Consider the following 18355-nt stretch of genomic DNA (forward strand, 5'->3'; position numbering starts at 1 on the left):
TCTTAGAAGCTTGATCTTCCTGTCAAGTTGGTTCTCAGATTCAGCTTTGTACACCTTAAACCTATCTAAGACTTTATCTTTAGTTCTGAGAAGATACGTGTAACAATATCTGGAGTGATCGTCTATAAATGTCACAAAATATCTCCTACCTCCTCGAGTGAGAACTCGGTTTGAGTCACACACATCACTATGAATTAATTCGAGAGGTTCGGAGTTTCTAGTTATAGACTTGAAGGGTTTTTTAGTGTGTTTCCCTTGAACACATATCTCACACTTAGATGAGGGATCATGAGAGGATTTAGGAATAAGATTCAATTTGATCATTCTTTGCAAGGTTTGGAAATTGACATGTCTTAGTCATCCATGCCAGACATCACAAGACTCAACAATTTGTGCAACAGGAAACTCAGAAATTTCATTGGAACTGAAATTGTTAACATTGAGTTTGAAAAGAACATTACAGATAAAACCTTTTCCAATGAATACATTATTTTTGGTAATCACAAATTTATTTGATTCCTTGACAATCCTAAAATCATCTCTAAGGAGAAGAGATTCACTGATCAAATTGCGGCGGAGAGACGGAACATGATGGACGCCTTGCAGATTTAGAGCTTTCCCAGAGGTCATGGTGAGCTCTATACATCCACTTGCAGATTTAGAGCTTTCCCAGAGGTCATGGTGAGCTCTATACATCCACTTCCAATTATTTGTTTGGTGGAGTCATCTGCTAAGCTTAGAGGTCATGGTGAGCTCTATACATCCACTTCCAATTATTTGTTTGGTGGAGTCATCTGCTAAGCTTATGTTTCCTCCACACGATTCCTGATAAGTTGAAAACCAAGAGCGATCATTGCAAACATGAATATTAGCTCCGGAATCCAAGTACCAGTTAGTGAAAGAAGTTAGGGAATTCACAAGATAGGATGAAGAGGCTAACCTGAAGAAAGTTAGATTCTCTTCAATCATGTTAACTTTGTTGGATCCATTTCCTTTAGGAGCAGGTTTAGCCGGTTCCTTCTTCCGAAAAAAACAGTTGGGAGCCAGGTGGTTGGTTCTACCACAGACATAGCAGAACTTTCCATCAGACTTATGGCTGGAAGAGTTGGGATTAGATTCGGAAGAAGATTTGTTGAATGATTGATTGTTTTTCTTAAACTTCTTTCCTTTCGGTTTGAAATTCTTAGATTTAGGCTTATCCTCAACCAAGTTCACTTTAGCTTTTGATTCAGACTTGGTTTTGGAAGTTTGCCTATGCTGGTCTTCAATACGAATAGCCTTGAGGGCTTCAGTTAAGGTTAGATCTCCTTGCGTGTGCCGGAGATCTCCAACAAATCTAGATCAGGATGGAGGGAGTTTATCAATCAGACAGGAAACTTTATAGTCATCAGTAAAGGTGTTTCCTTTTGATTGGAGGTGACGGAGAAAATCTTAGAATTTATGAATTTGGTCATTAATGGGTTTGTCATCAACCATCATGAGCTTATTGAAGGAGAAGGAGGTGAAACACAGAATTCCGGCATCATCATAGTCATATTCTGCTTCAAGAGCATTCCATAGGTCCTTAGCACTTTTGAAACAGAATTCCGGCATCATCATAGTCATATTCTGCTTCAAGAGCATTCCATAGGTCCTTAGCACTTTTGAACTCATAATAAATATCATAGAGGTATTCTGCTTCAAGAGCATTCCATAGGTCCTTAGCACTTTTGAACTCATAATAAATATCATAGAGGTTGTCCGCAAGTGCACTAAGAATCCTATGACAACAATGATAGTTGATTTCTTTTGGTTTCATAGAGCTATAAAGGAGCTAGCGTCAGAACCAGAAGTGGAAGGAACGAGTTGTTTAGGATCAGGAGTCAAAGGTTGAGAATCGCTAGTTGAAGACTCGGGAATGTCTATAGCAGATAAGAGACCTAATGTGGTAAGCCAGTATCTCATCTAATTAGCCCACCGTTTATAATTAACACCGGAAAACTTTTCAGGTTTGGCACTTTTGAAATTATCAGGGTTAGCCATAAGTCCAATTTGAGTTTACTAATCTAGGCATTTGGTATCTGAACGAATAAATGATTTGTCAGTACTACTCAACTAGTAACTTAGAGAATTATGACTTAGGATATGAACTATAAAAAATCTGCACTAGAAATAAAATTTCAGAACTAATTTGCAGTAGATTTGAAAATTTGACAGAAGATAATGATTGCAATAATTAAAAGTTTTTTATGAACAGTAACTTTTTTATGTAATAAATCAATTAGTAAAATATAATGAACAGTAAACAATATAATTCGTGAACAGTAAATTTTTGTTTTTCTTTTAAACGGGAAAATAATAAAGCAATTTATTAAATTCGGGGGAACAGTAAACCCGATGAACAGAAAAAAAAATTTAACAGAAAATAATAAATAAACTAATTAAAATAGTAATTTCAGATTATATATTAACAGCAGGAAATTATTCTATCTTCTAGATTGCTGTCAAAAATTAAAACAATTAGTATAAATCTGAAATTAAAGGTTAGAAAAATCAGACCTGAACGGGTACAGTCGTGTTTTCACTGCCCTAGAAGATAGAGGACTCGTCTATCGCCCTGACGCAGTCGATCCTCACCCCCTAGCGGTAAAAGCCCCCGGAAAGCGGCCGACGTCTGTACTCGGACGAGAGTAGCAGAGCTTCTGCTCAGACGAAGATAGTTGCCCGATAAATGATTAACACAGTAACAAAATTTAGAGAGCGAGAAGCTTTGAGAAAGAAATGAGAATGATGTTCGTTTTTTTTTCTGTGATTTCTGAGGATGAGAGGCTGGCTTTATATAGGGCTCGAAGAGTTGCCCGTTACGCCCAATCCGCGCACTCCCCGCGTTCGTTACACCCCATCCGCGTAACTCCCCGCACCTTACTCTCCGCATATGTTACGAACGGGTCAATCAGAAGAAACGGTCAAAAAATAAAAACCCGTGAAGCAAAAAAAAGTGTGTACACGTTATGGCGAGGCGTGCGTAGGCATGTGTGAGTTATGCAAAACCCACAAAACCCAAAACAGTATTCAATGCCCAATAAAATGTGAACCAATATAAACATCTTGGACTTCTTCTCATTTTCCGATGTGGGATTATTCACAAAGGCAAAATTGCCTTTACATGAACCAAAAGTCCAACAGAAATAATATTACCCGTATCAAGATATCAAGATAATAAGCTAGCGTCACAAAAAATAAGAGAACAGAGGGAAACAACAATTCAGAAGCTTAACAATTCTAAATATGTGATTCAATAGATCACTAACTGATATGTATCTTGTCAATAAACTTAAATGAGAAGCTGCCCTAAAAGCCACACTGTTCTTAATTGTAATAAAGAATTTACAATATAATAATTTCTATGGTAGAGGCGCATGGGTGGTCATGTTTTTGTCAGCCGGAGCAAAGTTGTTCAAGGGCCATATTCTCATCGCCATTAACCATTTCCAGCGTGCTCCTCACAAGTGCCTCGGGAAATCCCATCTCAACCAGCTTCTGAACCTAGATTTTAGTATGAACATAAAGAGGGGGAAAAAAGAAAAGATTAAATCGAATTAAATATATGCCAGGAACCTTAACCAATGATGAGAAAAGCATAATGCTCGTTAACTCTTATCTATACCTTTTGTTCAATCCCAATAGATGCGGTCTTGGCAAAAGCCTCCGTCCAGTATTTGGCAGTCGCAACAAAAGTAGGATGGTTACGCAAATACTGCAAAAAAAAACTAAATAAATAAGTACTGCATTTTAAAGGGGCATCAAAAGCCCCAACAATCAACTACGGAAAGACCATTAAGTTTCTTATGTCCATAGCGTCCATAAATCAGTAAACAGTTTTACCTCAAAAAGACATTTAAAAAAAATCCTTAGATCAGTGTCCATCCTTAACCATTTTCTTGGCTACCACTTAGTTGTTTGCGATGTAACTATGTTGCATTCTAGAATATTGATGCAACATAAATTTGACCATCGTGGACAATAAACTAAGACGATCATCTACACGATATCACTGTTTCCCCTTTCCCCTTTTAGCAGTAAATGAAATTTAGAGAGGGAATAGAGTTGGTGTCATCAGACCTGTTGAGCAACCACGGCGTCCTGGGGATCATCAGGTGCGGGTGCTGAGAGTAGAGCCTGCAGAGAGAGCAGTGCGGTCTTCAGGGTGAGTGCAGGACTCCATTGGTCCTTCAGAATGTCCAGACAAATAGCTCCATTTTGACTACTGATATTGGGATGCCTTCAAAAAAATATTAACAATCAAGTAGATTGAGTAATAAAGTGGTACCAAATTAATTACTTCGATTGTGTCTTCTACTTTAATGTTGGTCCATTACGTTATACTGGATAGTGGCCCCATAATTATTTACTCGGGTATTATGTGCTTCTGTTTGACTAATTCATAAGAAATATGGTAAAATATATGAATTACACTAATCCTTATTAATATTTCAGATGCCCAATGTCCTGATCCATGGTCAGGTTTTTACTCAAACCAATAACACGCATTCTAGAGTCTCACAAGAAACATGAAGTTTATGTAGTTTCATGAGAAAACAGATGATTAGTATCAGAATCTCTAGATAATTCATTTTTATGCATGTTTTTATGGAGTCAGACGCCAATCATCTGTCCCAGACTTTTCATGCACGGTAATATTACAACCAACATAATTCCCTGTTCAATACAACTTTTGCTATACTTTAATTGAACTTAAAGCAAAATAAGCACAAGTGCTAATAGATGAGGTTCTTGTGATGCCAACAAGGCTTAAGAATGGGGTTATGATGAAAATCTTATCGAATGGAAATGATGCCCACAGGAAAACATGGTATTCAGAGAGTCTACGAGATACCAATGATCCCACAAAGCCATAGTTATGATGCAATCTGTCAATTCCTGGTTATAAAACGGTGTTGTGTTTTTTCTGTTTCTTTTTTATTTAACTAGGGGTCGATTCAAGAAATAAAACAAAGTTTTGGTTATTATTATTTTTTGTTTAACCAAGGGTCAAAGCAAATAAAATTAGGGAAACACAAGGACAGCTCTCTACTGAGTAATCTCTCTATTTTTTATCATTCCAACTTTGAATTTGTGCAACTTGGAGTTCCAGTATATTTAATAAGCAGTGTAAAGATGAAGAGCCTTAAAACTTATTTCTAGGGTTCAACTGGGAAATGTTATCGGTGGAAAAACAGGATCAACATTGATACAGTTGACAAAAAGCATGGTAATTGTTGTTGCTCATCAGATTAGTTTGAGGCTTGGTTCTATTAAGTCGAGTTGGTTTCAGATAAAGCCTCTGGGAACTGCTGCTAGCATTGACTGTCAATAGTTTCGACTTTCGACCACAGGTCTGAACAGGGATTTTAGCATAATCGAAAAGAGGGAAAAAATTAAATACAAAAACTAGGAAAAAATTAAATACAAAAACTAGTAATTGGAACTGCTCCAGCTAGAAGTTAGAACATTAATGAAAAGACTCGATGACAGGATCCTACATTAAGCTGCACTCATTATTTACTTATTTATTGTCAGATGCAACTAGCTCATGGAGCTCCCTCGCATCGATCAATGTACAAATAGTAAAGATACTCTGATGATCCAACCCTTATAAAACGGATGGACTAGGTAAATTAATCTTAAAATAGAATATCAAGTAAGAAGGAAAAAAATACAATGCCATCAGACGAAAGTTTTTCCATCTGCTAAAACCTTAAGTATTCTGCTTGAGCAAATATATGCTACTTACAGCCTATGGTGATTAAAAGATGTGAGATCATAGATATAGCATACCATCTATCAAAATAAGAACCTGGAAATAGCTGGGATTATCTAAGGATTTTTTTACACACTGGATGTTGTAGTAAGCGATGACCAACTTGACATTGTAGGTTTTCAGATCTTAACTGTACTGAAGATTACTACGGCCAAAGGAAAATAGAAGTGGCGGTGGGCCTTATTTCAGAAGAAACATGATGAATCAGAATTCAGAAGAAAGCCATTCAAAATGCCAAGTCAGAACTCAAAAGTTCGATAATAATGAATTTATACAAAAAAAAAGGTTCTCTAGACTTTTTTATGAAGTTGTCAGCCAGTCATTTTTACATCTCAGCTCAAGGACGAGGGAGGAAACTGAGGTCATTGTACATGTCAATAAATACTATATATGAACAAGTCTGACATTGTCAATGTCTAAGCAATCGTTTTCTCCCCAACCGTTTTGCTTCCACAAACCACTATATAGATAACAAATTTACAAGAATGTTTGCTGAGAAAAAAGAACAAAGTTAAAGGAAGAACACATAGTCAGATCGCAAAGTTGGGGGATAGAAAGCTTCTAGACAGAAGATCATGATTGCTACCTAACATGCACATAGATTTGTGAAACCTATCTTAAAGAAATATGTATTGATCTAGAGAATACAGATCAATTGCAAACTACCAGATATATTTAAGTACAAGATTAAGCAAATCATCAAAAAAACTCCTTGTGGGACATGACCTTGGTTCAAAAATAAATATCAGAAGATGAAAAAAAATAAAAAAGGCATAAAATTTATATGGAAACAAAAGTAGGATTCGAAGCCAAAGGTAAGTAAATGGTAATGATGAGGGAAAGGATCATACCAAACTTTTGTGATGAACTGCATTTTGGGAGGCTCAAAAGGATACCCGCCTGCAGATATAAAAAGGTCAAATATCACAAACCAAACCAATTTTTAATTCAATTTGAGGGGCTCAAAAGGATAATATAAGCATTTTCTATGCCGCGTGCTTAAATTTTTAGCAAGTACGACTTATGCATCCAGATAAGTTATCTGGCATAAGTTAATTTATGCAAAAGAACTAGCAAACATAACAACACCCTCATAAAAGTACAATTAGGATTTAGGAGTACAACTCCATCCTTGCCTTAACATGAATTTCCACCTGTAAACAGTACCTTTTGATGAAAAGGTTAGCCAGAGGAATCTAGCATCCCGAAAGAAAGAAATACGTTGACTGCATAATATGTAAAGAAAAACGTTGACTGCAGAATGCGTGAATAGTTTGATAAAACTATGCAACCTCAAGAAATATTTGAGACACAATATTTATAATGCACGACATTCCTATTAGAGCCAAGCTTAGGATGTTCGCTTATCTAAAATTAGCTATACCATCTTTCTCTTTTATAGCTTTTTTAAGAAAATCAGAGACTGATTCCTCTCAACACTCAAATAAAATGCAGCCATCAAGAATTAAAAAGAATACCTACTATACAGGGAAGTCTTAAATAATCAGTTCTCAAACAATAACAACAAGAACAAGGGACATAGGGGTGTGATTTGAAGATCTTTACCCTTGAAGCATATTCCTAATAGTGATGGGACAATGATTGAACTCCCAAGCCAATAGTTTGAAATATTTGTCTCCATTAATTTTTCATCATCACTAGCAAATATGATGTACTTTGAAATACTTCCTACTTAATTCAACAGTGAAGATAGAAAAATCAAAGGGACTGGACGACAAATATTTCACATACAGCTGAGCACATCCCAAGTTGAAATGATCATCCATTTTTAATTTTATTGGGTGTAAAGAATGTAATAATTAGAAAAGGCAATAAAATTTATCCTTTCTTTCTCCTTTTTCCTGACACTATTCTTTTCTTCCTCTTTCATTCTCTCTTTTTGGTTCAATACTTTATATGAAGAGATTCCTATTTGAGCACATCCAGTAGGTTGCAAATAAAGTAATAAAAAAAATCTCACCCTAACCCACCCACCACCACCCCAACTAACCCACAAGCCAACAACAATGACAGCATCTGCACAGAAGAAGGAAAGAGTGAAAGGAGAAAAAGAGAAACAACCAGCACAGTAAGAAGACTCATCAAATCACCCCATCATAATTCATACATACTACTACGCAAAACATGCAAAGAGATATTTACCTACATCGCATGGGGAAATTAACCACCCAACACCACTATGGAAGTCACTTGCTAATGCATTCTTCATTGTTGCATACGTATATACCAATACAGTTATATAAAGTACTATCAGTAAAACAATAACAGAAGAAGTATTCTTCCAATATGCACTTCAAGTTCACAAAATAATGAGTTTCTCTTATTTTCTTTTTTCTTTTTTTCCCCTCCAAATGAATGAGGCAAAAAAATTCCACTCCCTCCCAAAACAGCAGACACAAATTTACCAAGTCTGTTGGAGGCGTGATTCAAACTTCCAAACCTTGTGTAATCATAACCAAATCCCCCAAAGTTCCGATTTTCACAGAACAATGACCATTAACGTTCACATTCGTTAATAAATATCTATATGATCTCAGTTCAAAGTCAGAACAGTCCTTAAATTGATACACCAATGTCAAATGATGGTAGCTAGCTAAAAAGACCACATAAGTATTCTTCACAATAGTATCCTAAAATAAGCATTTCTCAATGATAATCACTGAAATCAGAAGAAGCAATCCCTTAAAGCACTCACTGAGCCCCCTATAACGCTGATCATCAAGGTTCAGCAAGAACTACGACAAACAAAGCCTAATTCAATTAAGAAGAAATCCTAAAAACTGCCTTCCAATAAACTTTTTAAAAAAAACCTAAAATTAGCACTTTCACGAAATTGATGCGATCCTTCCACAAATAAATTTTCAATCTCCTCCTAACAGCACAATAGACTAGGCAAATATCATCGAATTCAACAATTTCAAGAAAAAAGCGCATAAAGGTATCAACTTTGAGAAAGAGAGAGGGGTGCAGGGGCAAAGAGGGTAAATACTGGGAAGTTTGATGTCAATGTGGAAGACGCCGCCCTCGTAGGGAGTGCCGAGGGGGCCGGTGATGGTTCCGGCGAGATGAGTGAGATCCGAGCCATTGAGGGACAGCGTGACGCCGGAGACGGCGGTGTCCTTGTTGCACTCCGTCAGCTCCTTCTGAACCCTAGACAAATCCAACATCTTCCCCTTTTTTCTTTATTTCTTTCCTTCGATCAACTGATCTCTTCGATCTTTGATCTTTGATCAGAGAGAGAGAGAGAGAAGGGATTCTTGGAGTTGGAAGTGAATTGATTGTGGAAAGAAAAAGATGCGTATTTTGCTCGCGTCTGTGCCCTGGAGTTGTTTAATTTTATAGTGTAGCAGCGGAGCCGGTATAGCCTTTTCCAGTGGGGACAGGAATTTTTTTTGTTTTTTTATTTTATTTTATTTGTAGATTTATAGATGGGTTGTCGGGCTGTGTTTAGAAATTGGATGTGGGAGGATCTGGGATTCATAACCCAAATTAGCCTAGTCTCACGTATTTACCATTTTAACTTAAAAAGTGACGCCGGCGATAGTTTTATCTAAAATTTAATAAAACAGCGACAAATAAATCTTTCAGATCATCACCAGAAGTGTTTTTTAAGCAAGAAAATTAAGAGATTTTTATATATACCCGTCAAATTTCTCATATTTCTGATTTAACCTCTCAATGTTTAAATTTTGTAAAAAAAAACTCCTCTCTCCCTCCCTTCTCATCATCTTTTCTCTCATCCTTCTTGTCATCTCTTTCATTCTTTCTTTTTTTCTAATCGTCACCATTCTCTCTTCTTTCTTTCACATATCCTCACTTTTAAGGAGATTAGTTTTTTAAATGATTGGAGGATGAAAGAGGAGTAAGAAGCAGGGAGGAAGAGAGTGCAAGAAAAGAAGAGAAGGATGAGGTTAAGATTGTGGTGAGATGTTTAATTTTGGTGTTAGGAGTGGGTGAAGCAAGTAGGAAGAGAGTGAGAGAAAGGAAGAGGAGGAGAAGGAAGAGGGAATGGGAGAGAGAATGAGATGTTGGGGATTTGGAGTAAAAGAGATTGGAGGAGATGAAGAAAATTAGAAAGTGAGTATGATCCATGAAATAAAGTAGGAGAGGGAGTGAGGGAGAAGGGAAGGTTAGGGTATAGGAAGAATAAGGAAATGGAGAATATGGTGGGAAGAAGATAGTGGAAAAAGATGATGTTTTTTTTTTACAAATTTCAGAAATTTAAGAAAAAGAGATGGGTTAATTTAAAAACCATGAGAGATTAAGGGGTCTATATATAAAAAAAATTGCTAAAAAATAACTCCGGCGATTAGAAAAGTCTATTTGTCATCGATTTATCACTTTTTAGGTCAAATTGTCGCCGATGTTATTTTTTAGGCCAAGTGGTAAAACTGTGTCACTATTTAGACCAATTTGGTATTTTAGCCAAAATATATATCTGAGTAAACAATGGTTACTTGCATATATAGACTCCCCCTACAATAGTATCACAATGGTTACTTGCATATATAGACTCCCCCTACAATAGTATCACCTAATTGCAAACATATTCTTTATAGTTATATTTATTGCGAATAGAACCTCCTGAGTGTTTTTTTTCACTCTTAAAATAAAAAAATATATATTTATGGAATGCGAATAGACCCCTTATAGTTCTATTGGTGATGATAGACCCCAAATTGCCTTTTTTTGTTGAACTTTTTAAAGAGTTGGAGAGTTGGCTAAGCGGGTGTATTCACACTTGGGCCAATATTGTAGGGGGTCTATTCAAAATAAATAGAATTACAATAGGTCTATTCTCAACTAAATGATACTACAAGGGGTATATTCGCAATTAGCCCTTAAAACAATTATCACTAATTACATGAACGACAAGTGATTTTATTCTTATATTGTTGTTATAATTTGGATAAATAACTTTCTTTTAACTATTATTAACTTCACCTTCTAGCTTTCATATTATTATGATTCATGCATCAACATTTTAGATCAATGTTTAAAGTTCATCAATTGCTTAGTTCATCTCCTCCATCCTCTCGTCTCTTTTCTAGCTGTCCAATTATCTCTCTCAATAAAAACTAGTACAAACTAAAGCCGAGTGATAGATTTTGAGATTATGAGAATCGTTGAGATACCATATGTAACTTTTTTTTGGATAAAATCGATGCAAAAACATGTATTATCTGCTTTACTTAACTTCAATATATAATCCGTTAGCTAAAAGTTATTTGATTTCATTTAGGGCCTGTTTGTTTGCACAAAAGTAATTGTGAAGTAGCTGAAGTAAAAGAAGTAGAGGCTACTTCTGCTACTTCCAAGCAAAAAAGTGTGTTTGGTTATATGAAAAACTTACTTCCAATACTTCCCTAAATGCTTATGTGGCGCCTACGTGTCATCCTTACTTCTAAAATATTTTTCCAAACCTCAATACTCAGAAGTAGCTCGGAAGTAGTTGAAATGCATACTAATTATGACATAAATAATTTTTTTTATTAATATTTCCTTTATTAGTTACTTCTAACAACTTTTCATTGATAAAATTACTTCTTAATAATATTTCCAAATGTTATCCAAACAAAAAAAGTAAATGAAGAGGAAGAAGTTCTGCTTCCATTACTTCTAAAAATATATGAAACAAACAAAAAAAATGCTATTTTCACTACTTCCTACTTCATAGCTTTGAAAGTTACTTCTATAACCTACTTCTTACTTCTAATACTTGAATAAACTTCTTAATCCTGATTTAACGTTTTACAAGATAAACTCATAAATGTATAACAGGATTTTTTCCCCCCTTGCCAACTTCTTTTGAGTAAACTGTGGATGACTACCCCGAGGGTTTAACAATAACCCACTAATACAAGTTTAGCCATATGCAAATGTAGTTGAAACTACTCAGAAACTTTGTCAAAAATTAAAAAGAAATGATAAGAAAAGAAAGAAACTACACATAAACAATACAAAGCAAAATAAAAAACTTTGGGAATTTTAGAAAATCCATAAAGCATTTGGTTTTCCCCCTTAACACTCGTAACATCGTCAGCCTAAATTTTAAGTTCGCGAACATAGAATATCGCATAAACATCATGGTCATTGGGTGTTAAGTGAAAAAAAATCAAAACTTCGTTTTGAGGTTTTCTTCAATTATTAAAGTTATTGGGATAGTGAAATTCACCCTAATATTTATCCATTTCACCTACATATTTTGATAGCGTAAAGGTGCTAATTATGTGCAATTTTATGAATTAAGTGGAAAATTATACAGAGTTAACCGCTAATTGCAAAAAATCAATCACAACAAGAAATATAGGACTTACTCTGAAAAAAGAATAATATAACTTACTTGAGAATTGAATTCAAAATGTGTCAATGTTTTTAAAAATCAAGTTGACCTTAAGACGGTTTCTTACTTGTAACCATACTTTATTACTCTTAGTCATTACGTTGCGGTTGTCATGAAAATTAGAAGATGGATATGGAATTAATGGGTGGTTCTGCAATCGGGTTGCATGTGGGGCTCTCTATTGGATCCGGATCCGATATGACCCGCATTCCGAGAAAAATGATTGCAAAGGGTAGTTAAATTGCTCTCTCTTTATGCAAGTTTGGCCAATAGGATTGGAATATTCTCGTGAAGAGATTGTTGGGAAGGAATTTGGAGGGTTCTTTGAGTATATTTTGGGGCAAGTTTAGGTGTGGCTCTACGATTGTTAAAACATTAGACCAAAATGTTTCTTACTTCTTTCTATTTAAAAATGTGGATATTGATTGGAGCTTACGTTATTGGTGGAATTTGTGGATTTTCTTTTGAGTACCACGGTCCGTAATCCTTTTTGTTGTTAGTCGTAGTTTTATCAAATAAATGCACTCAATCACATTATTTTTATCGTAATATTCTTATATCATTTAATCATTCGGTGCTTTTACTATATGTTTATATCTATATTAGTAAATGAAAAATAAAGTAGGAATAGGCAAGAATGAAGGAATGGAGGAAATTTCTTCATTTCATAGGTTTTGATTTTAAGGAATTATGTTCTTTCTTTGCGGTAAAATGATAAATTTGAATGGATTTTGTCTATTTTTTTCCCTTAATTTAATGCTCTCTCTCTCTCTCTCTCTCTCTCTCTCTCTCTCTCTCTCTCAAAATAAGTAAATAAAACCTATAAATTCTTTTACAATCAAATCTAAAAACAATTGAATTTTTACAGCCAAATTAAAAATAAGACCTCTAATATTTTATATTGTAAAGATGAAAATGATGGGTTTAGAATACTAAAATGCTTCTATTAGTCTGAAAAAATTATAATGATCGAGGTTTATTGTAGAAGAGTTATAGAAAATTTACAGGACAAATTTAGACCAATGATATTGGAATAGTATAGAAAAGAGAAAATAAAGATACAATAATACAATAGCACAAAAAAGAACTGAGAAGTTAAATAAGAAAGTGTTAGATCTGAATCATAAAACTTGAGATCTAAAACCATAAAGCCATGATTAATTCAAAGAGATTAAAAAGAATCATAAAAGAGCGGAAGCTTATACCTGAATCCATAGATGAAAACTTGATTTGGGTTTTGGATCTTCTAACCTTAGGGTTTTTCTCTAGCCGAATTTCTCTCTCGATGGGGGTGAAGAGAATTAGAGAGTGTAACCCTACATTAGGGACCATAACCCCTTATTTATAGATGTTGTACATTTACAATTTGGCCCCTCAACAAATCACAATTACAACCTGGTATCTGCACATATAACCCCATGACTTATTTAAATACCCAATTAATGTCTATTTTCAACTGGTCCTCCTTAGTGAGGTCAAAACCAAACATAATGTAACAGAGTGTCTTAACTGAATACTTTATTCTGATCAGACAATACAACCAAACATAAAGCACCACAATTACAAACTCCCACTAAAACATAATATCCTCAAATAATACCACACCCATATGAGTAGTATGCTCTTGAAAGACCTTAGGTGGCAGTCCCTTAGTAAGAGGATCAGCTATCATGGAGTTTGTCCCAATGTGCTCTATGGATATCTATCCACTCTGTACTCTTTCTTTCACAACCAGGAACTTAATGTCAATATGTTTTGACTTAGTTGAGCTCCTGTTGTTATTGGAATACATTACTGCAGATTTATTGTCCCAATATAACTTTAGTGGTCTTTCAATATTTTCCAAAATGCGCAATCCCGTGACAAAATTTCGTAGCCATATTCCCTGATTGGATGCCTCATAGCAAGCTACAAATTCTGCTACATAATGTAGCAGAGTGTCTTAACTGAATACTTTATTCTGATCAGACAATACAACCAAACATAAAGCATCATAAATACAAACTCCCACTAAAACATAATATCCTCAAATAATACCACACTCATATGAGCAGTATGCTCATGAAAGACCTTGGGTGGCAATCCCTTAGTAAGAGGATCAGCTATCATGGAGTTTGTCCCAATGTGCTCTATGGATATCTATCCACTCTGTACTCTTTCTTTCACAACCAGGAACTTAATGTCAATATGTTTTGACTTAGTTGAGCTCCTGTTGTTATTGGAATACATTACTGCAGATTTATTGTCCCAATATAACTTTAGTGGTCTTTCAATATTTTCCAAAATGCGCAACCGTGACAAAATTTCGCAGCCATATTCCCTGATTGGATGCCTCATAGCAAGCTACAAATTCTGCTGCCATAGTGGAGGAAGCTACTAGTGTTTGTTTGACACTTTTCCATGATATAGCTCCTCCTGCTAACATATAAATGTAGCCTGATGTAGACTTCCTGCTATCTTGGCATCCAGCAAAATCAGAGTCCGAATACCCAATGACCTCTAATTTCTCTGATTTTCTGTATGTGAGCATGTAATCTTTTGTTTTCTGAAGATACCTCATAACCCTTTTGACTGCTATCCAATGATCCATACCAGGGTTGCTTAAGTATCTGCCTAACATCCCAACAATGTAAGCAATATCCGGACGCGTACATACCTGAGCATACATTAGACTTCCTACAGCCGAAGCATAAGGAATCTTCTGCATTTCCTGAATTTTAAGGTTACCTTTAGGGAACTGATTGAGACTAAACTTGTCTCCTTTAGCAACAGGGGTATCTCCTGGTCTGCAATCTTACATGCCAAACCTTTTAAGTACCTTATCGATATAGCTCTTTTGTGATAATCCATGAATACCCCGAGAGCGATCTCGATGTATCTGTATCCCTAATATAAAAGAGGCGTCCCCAAGATCTTTCATCTCAAAATTCTTTGATAGAAATCTCTTGGTTTCGTGCAGCATGCCTATATCATTAGTGGCAAGCAATATGTCATCGACATACAGAACCAGAAAGATATACTTACTCCTACTGAACTTGTGATATACACAGTCATCAACAATGTTCATCTCAAAACCGAACGAGATAATTATTTGTTGAAACTTATGATACCATTGACGAGGAGCTTGCTTGAGTCCATAGATGGATTTCCTTAATTTGCAAACCATATTCTTTGGGTCTCCTGACACAAAGTTTTCTGGTTGCACCATATAAATCATCTCATCAATGTCTCCATTGAGAAATGCAGTCTTAACATCCATCTGATGTAACTCAAGATCATAATGAGCAACAAGTGCCATGATTATTCTGAAAGAGTCTTTCGATGAAACCGGAGAGAAAGTCTCTGTATAATCAATGCCTTCCTTTTGAGTATAGCCTTTAGCCACAAGACGTGCCTTATACCTCTCCACATTACCGTTTGCATCCCGCTTGGTTTTAAAAATCCATTTACAACCAATTGGTTTTGCACCTTCTGGTAACGGGACAAGTTCCCAAACCTTATTGTCTTGCATAGACTTGTACTCTTCATTCATGGTATCAATCCACTGTTGAGAGTTAGAACTTTTCATGGCCTGAAGGAAGTTGTGTTTGTGGAAAATTTGCAGTAAAAAAGAAATAAAGAAAAATTGATTTGTATTCCTTTGATCTCGATTACAATTGGATTTCCTGATTACAAAAGAGAAGAGAATGATTGTTTAATTCTGGGTTCTTCACGGTGGCGATGAGATGCCTCCCTCGAATGCTCGCGTCGAGTTTGCTTCTCGTTGACGATCCGATGTCTTGTTTCACTGGAACGTGGTCTTCTCCTCACGATTTGACGTTGTGGGGAACTCTGAACGAGTTTAAAACTCTATGAAAGAGTTGATTTAACCGAAAGTCGGTTATAAGCCAAGGATAAAGAAGATCTTGTTGCTGATCTTCAAAGCTCCAACCGAAGGATGAAGGATCCTCTTTTCGCTGCCAAGAAGTTCTCCTAGACCGCCCGAAAGATCCCGCCTTCAATGGTCGATTCAAGCCAAGAAAAATCGAACCCTTAACTCAGTTGAGTTTACTCGCTTTTATAGGGGATTAAGGGGTGTAACCACCTCCTTAATTCGCTCCTAAGTGGGGCTAATGGGATGTAACCGCCCCTTAAATCACTCCTGAGTGGAGTTGTGATCCCCTCAAATCGTGGGAAACAGTTTTGAAACCGTTCAACTCGTGTTTGAACGAGTCAAATGCAGATCCTGCATTCTGGCGTAAATTCTGCGTTCAAACGCAGTGTCTGGAAGCTCGGACGCAGTGTTTTGTTGGAAACTGCGTTTGGCAGCTTGGAAGCTACGTTTGGGCAGTGATGGAGCTGCGTTTGAGCAGCGATGGAGCTGCGTTTGACAGCGAGTGAAGCTGCGTTTGGGCAGTGCTTGGAGCTGCGTTTGTGCTGCGTTTGGCAGCGGATCTGAGCTGCGTTTGACAGCGGTGAAGAGCTGCGTTTGGGCTGCGTTTGGTAGCGGATCTGAGCTGCGTTTGCAGCGTTTAGAGCTGCGTTTGTGCTGCGTTCGTGGCTATGAACGCGGTACGTCTTGATACTGGTACGCGGGGAGGATTTCCGCGTCTTGGTTTGAAGAGACCGTCGATTTGTAGTCTCTTTCTGTCGAAGCTTTGCAAAGATCGTCATTTTGGAATCTTTCGCATCTTGATGCTGGTGTGCGGGGAGGACTTCCGCAGCTTGATTTGAAGAGACCGTCGATTTGTAGTCTCTTTCTGTCGAAGCGTTGCAAAGATCGTCCGTCAGATTGTGACCTTCAGCGATCTATGTGAAAGTCTTCGAATTGTAGCCTTCTGGAAGTCGTCAAATTGTAACTTCCATCATCGGTGTTTGATGAGGATCAGCTATCTATTATGATTTTTAGACAGCCTACAGAACCCCCTCCAAAGTTTTCGAAAGTTCGCGGTTGACTGGGACGAATTTTCGGAATACTTTGGATCTCAATTCTGATCTTGGAGCTGTTGATTCCTTGTGGTAAAGGATTTGTTCTCTGCACTTGCTTCGAAGGCATCATGGTTGAAGGGATTTGCCACATAGGACCTGTGTGAAGGTATGCGCCATAATCCTGCTTCTGGAATGTGGGGATGGACCCTGCATTTTGAATTTGGAACACGGGTGTGACCTCAGCGTTCGATTTTTGCATCGCGGGTCTGACCTCAACGTTTTGACTTAAGACATGGAAGTGGCTTCCGTGCATTTTTGACTAAGTCTTTGAGACTTGTCTTTGGCTCATCTGTTTTAAGTCTCGGCTCACATCCATTAAGCTGATGGACCTGCAAACGTGCATAGGATTTTTGGCAAACCCTCAGCCATCAACGGATTTGATAAGCCTTTACCGACTACCGTTTGAGTCGGGCTAGCATGTGGATTGTCTAAGTCCGTTCCACATGTAACGTTGTGCTAAGAGAATGAACCCTCTTAGACTTGATGCTATGATTTTGAATACATAGACTTTGTCATTTTTTTCTTCCTGTGTTATATTTTCACTTGAAACACTGAAAGAAAATTAGAAATGCCAGAGGTGTAGCATCAACTTGGCGTGAATTTTCACTTAGAGTGAAATTCAGAAATTTTCTTTATTATCACTAGGATAATTCCAGAAAATAATTAATCCGTTGGGGATTTTATAATGACAACTTGCTATTCTTGTTGAAAAAGGATTAACAAGTTCATTGAGGGGTTTTACTGTTAGAGGTGTGATGTTAACCTAACAGTATTTTATGGACCTATCGCTCTATTGAACGAGAGTCGATAAGTGGAAAGTGTTGCGATCGGAGCAACTTTGAGGACCTATCGCTCTATTGACGAGAGTCGATAAGTTGATTTTGTCAGAGGTGTTTGATATTAACGTGACAAGAGAATGTTGCGATCGGAGCAACTTTGAGGACTTATCATCCTATTGAAGAAGATTGATAAGTGAATTTTGTCAGAGGTGTGATATTAACGTGACAAGAAGAATATTACGATCGGGGCAATTTTGAAGACCTATCGCTCTATTGGGGAGAGTCGATAAGTGGATTTTGTCAGAGGTATGATGTTAACATGACAGGAAGGTGTTGCGATTGGAGCAACTTTGTGGACTTATCATCCTATTGATGAGGATTGATAAGTGGGTTTTGTCAGAGGTGTGATATTAACATGACAGGAATGTGTTGCGATCAGAGCAA

The 18355-nt window shown here is 36.7% G+C and overlaps 1 protein-coding gene across 2 annotated transcripts; it reads right to left on the bottom strand.

Annotated features, from left to right (window-relative positions):
* Positions 3165-9147, bottom strand: LOC109837349 (ubiquitin-conjugating enzyme E2 27-like). 2 transcript variants are annotated; one of them, XM_020405553.1, is made up of 5 exons: positions 8811-9147; positions 6652-6700; positions 4102-4246; positions 3647-3736; positions 3165-3525 (listed from the first exon to the last, which is right to left on the bottom strand). In XM_020405553.1, exons 1-5 carry the CDS (start codon positions 8986-8988, stop codon positions 3418-3420), a joined length of 570 nt encoding a protein of 189 aa, XP_020261142.1. In that variant the 5' UTR covers positions 8989-9147; the 3' UTR covers positions 3165-3417. The 2 variants fall into 2 exon arrangements, with proteins under 2 accessions (XP_020261142.1, XP_020261141.1); XM_020405552.1 differs by having other exon boundaries at positions 4102-4261; positions 8811-9144.

Source organism: Asparagus officinalis, chromosome 4 (assembly GCF_001876935.1).
Source record: "Asparagus officinalis chromosome 4, Aspof.V1, whole genome shotgun sequence".
NCBI classification, from domain to species: domain Eukaryota; kingdom Viridiplantae; phylum Streptophyta; class Magnoliopsida; order Asparagales; family Asparagaceae; genus Asparagus; species Asparagus officinalis.

Excerpts from the sequence above, each read along its gene's own strand:
- LOC109837349 (XM_020405552.1), bottom strand. The coding sequence starts at position 8,988 with ATGTTGGATTTGTCTAGGGTTCAGAAGGAGCTGACGGAGTGCAACAAG. Across the intron at positions 6,701-8,810 it reads CATTGACATCAAACTTCCCA|GCGGGTATCCTTTTGAGCCT; the intron begins GTATTTACCCTC and ends TTATATCTGCAG. Across the intron at positions 3,737-4,101 it reads ACGCCGTGGTTGCTCAACAG|TATTTGCGTAACCATCCTAC; the intron begins GTCTGATGACAC and ends TTTTTTTTGCAG.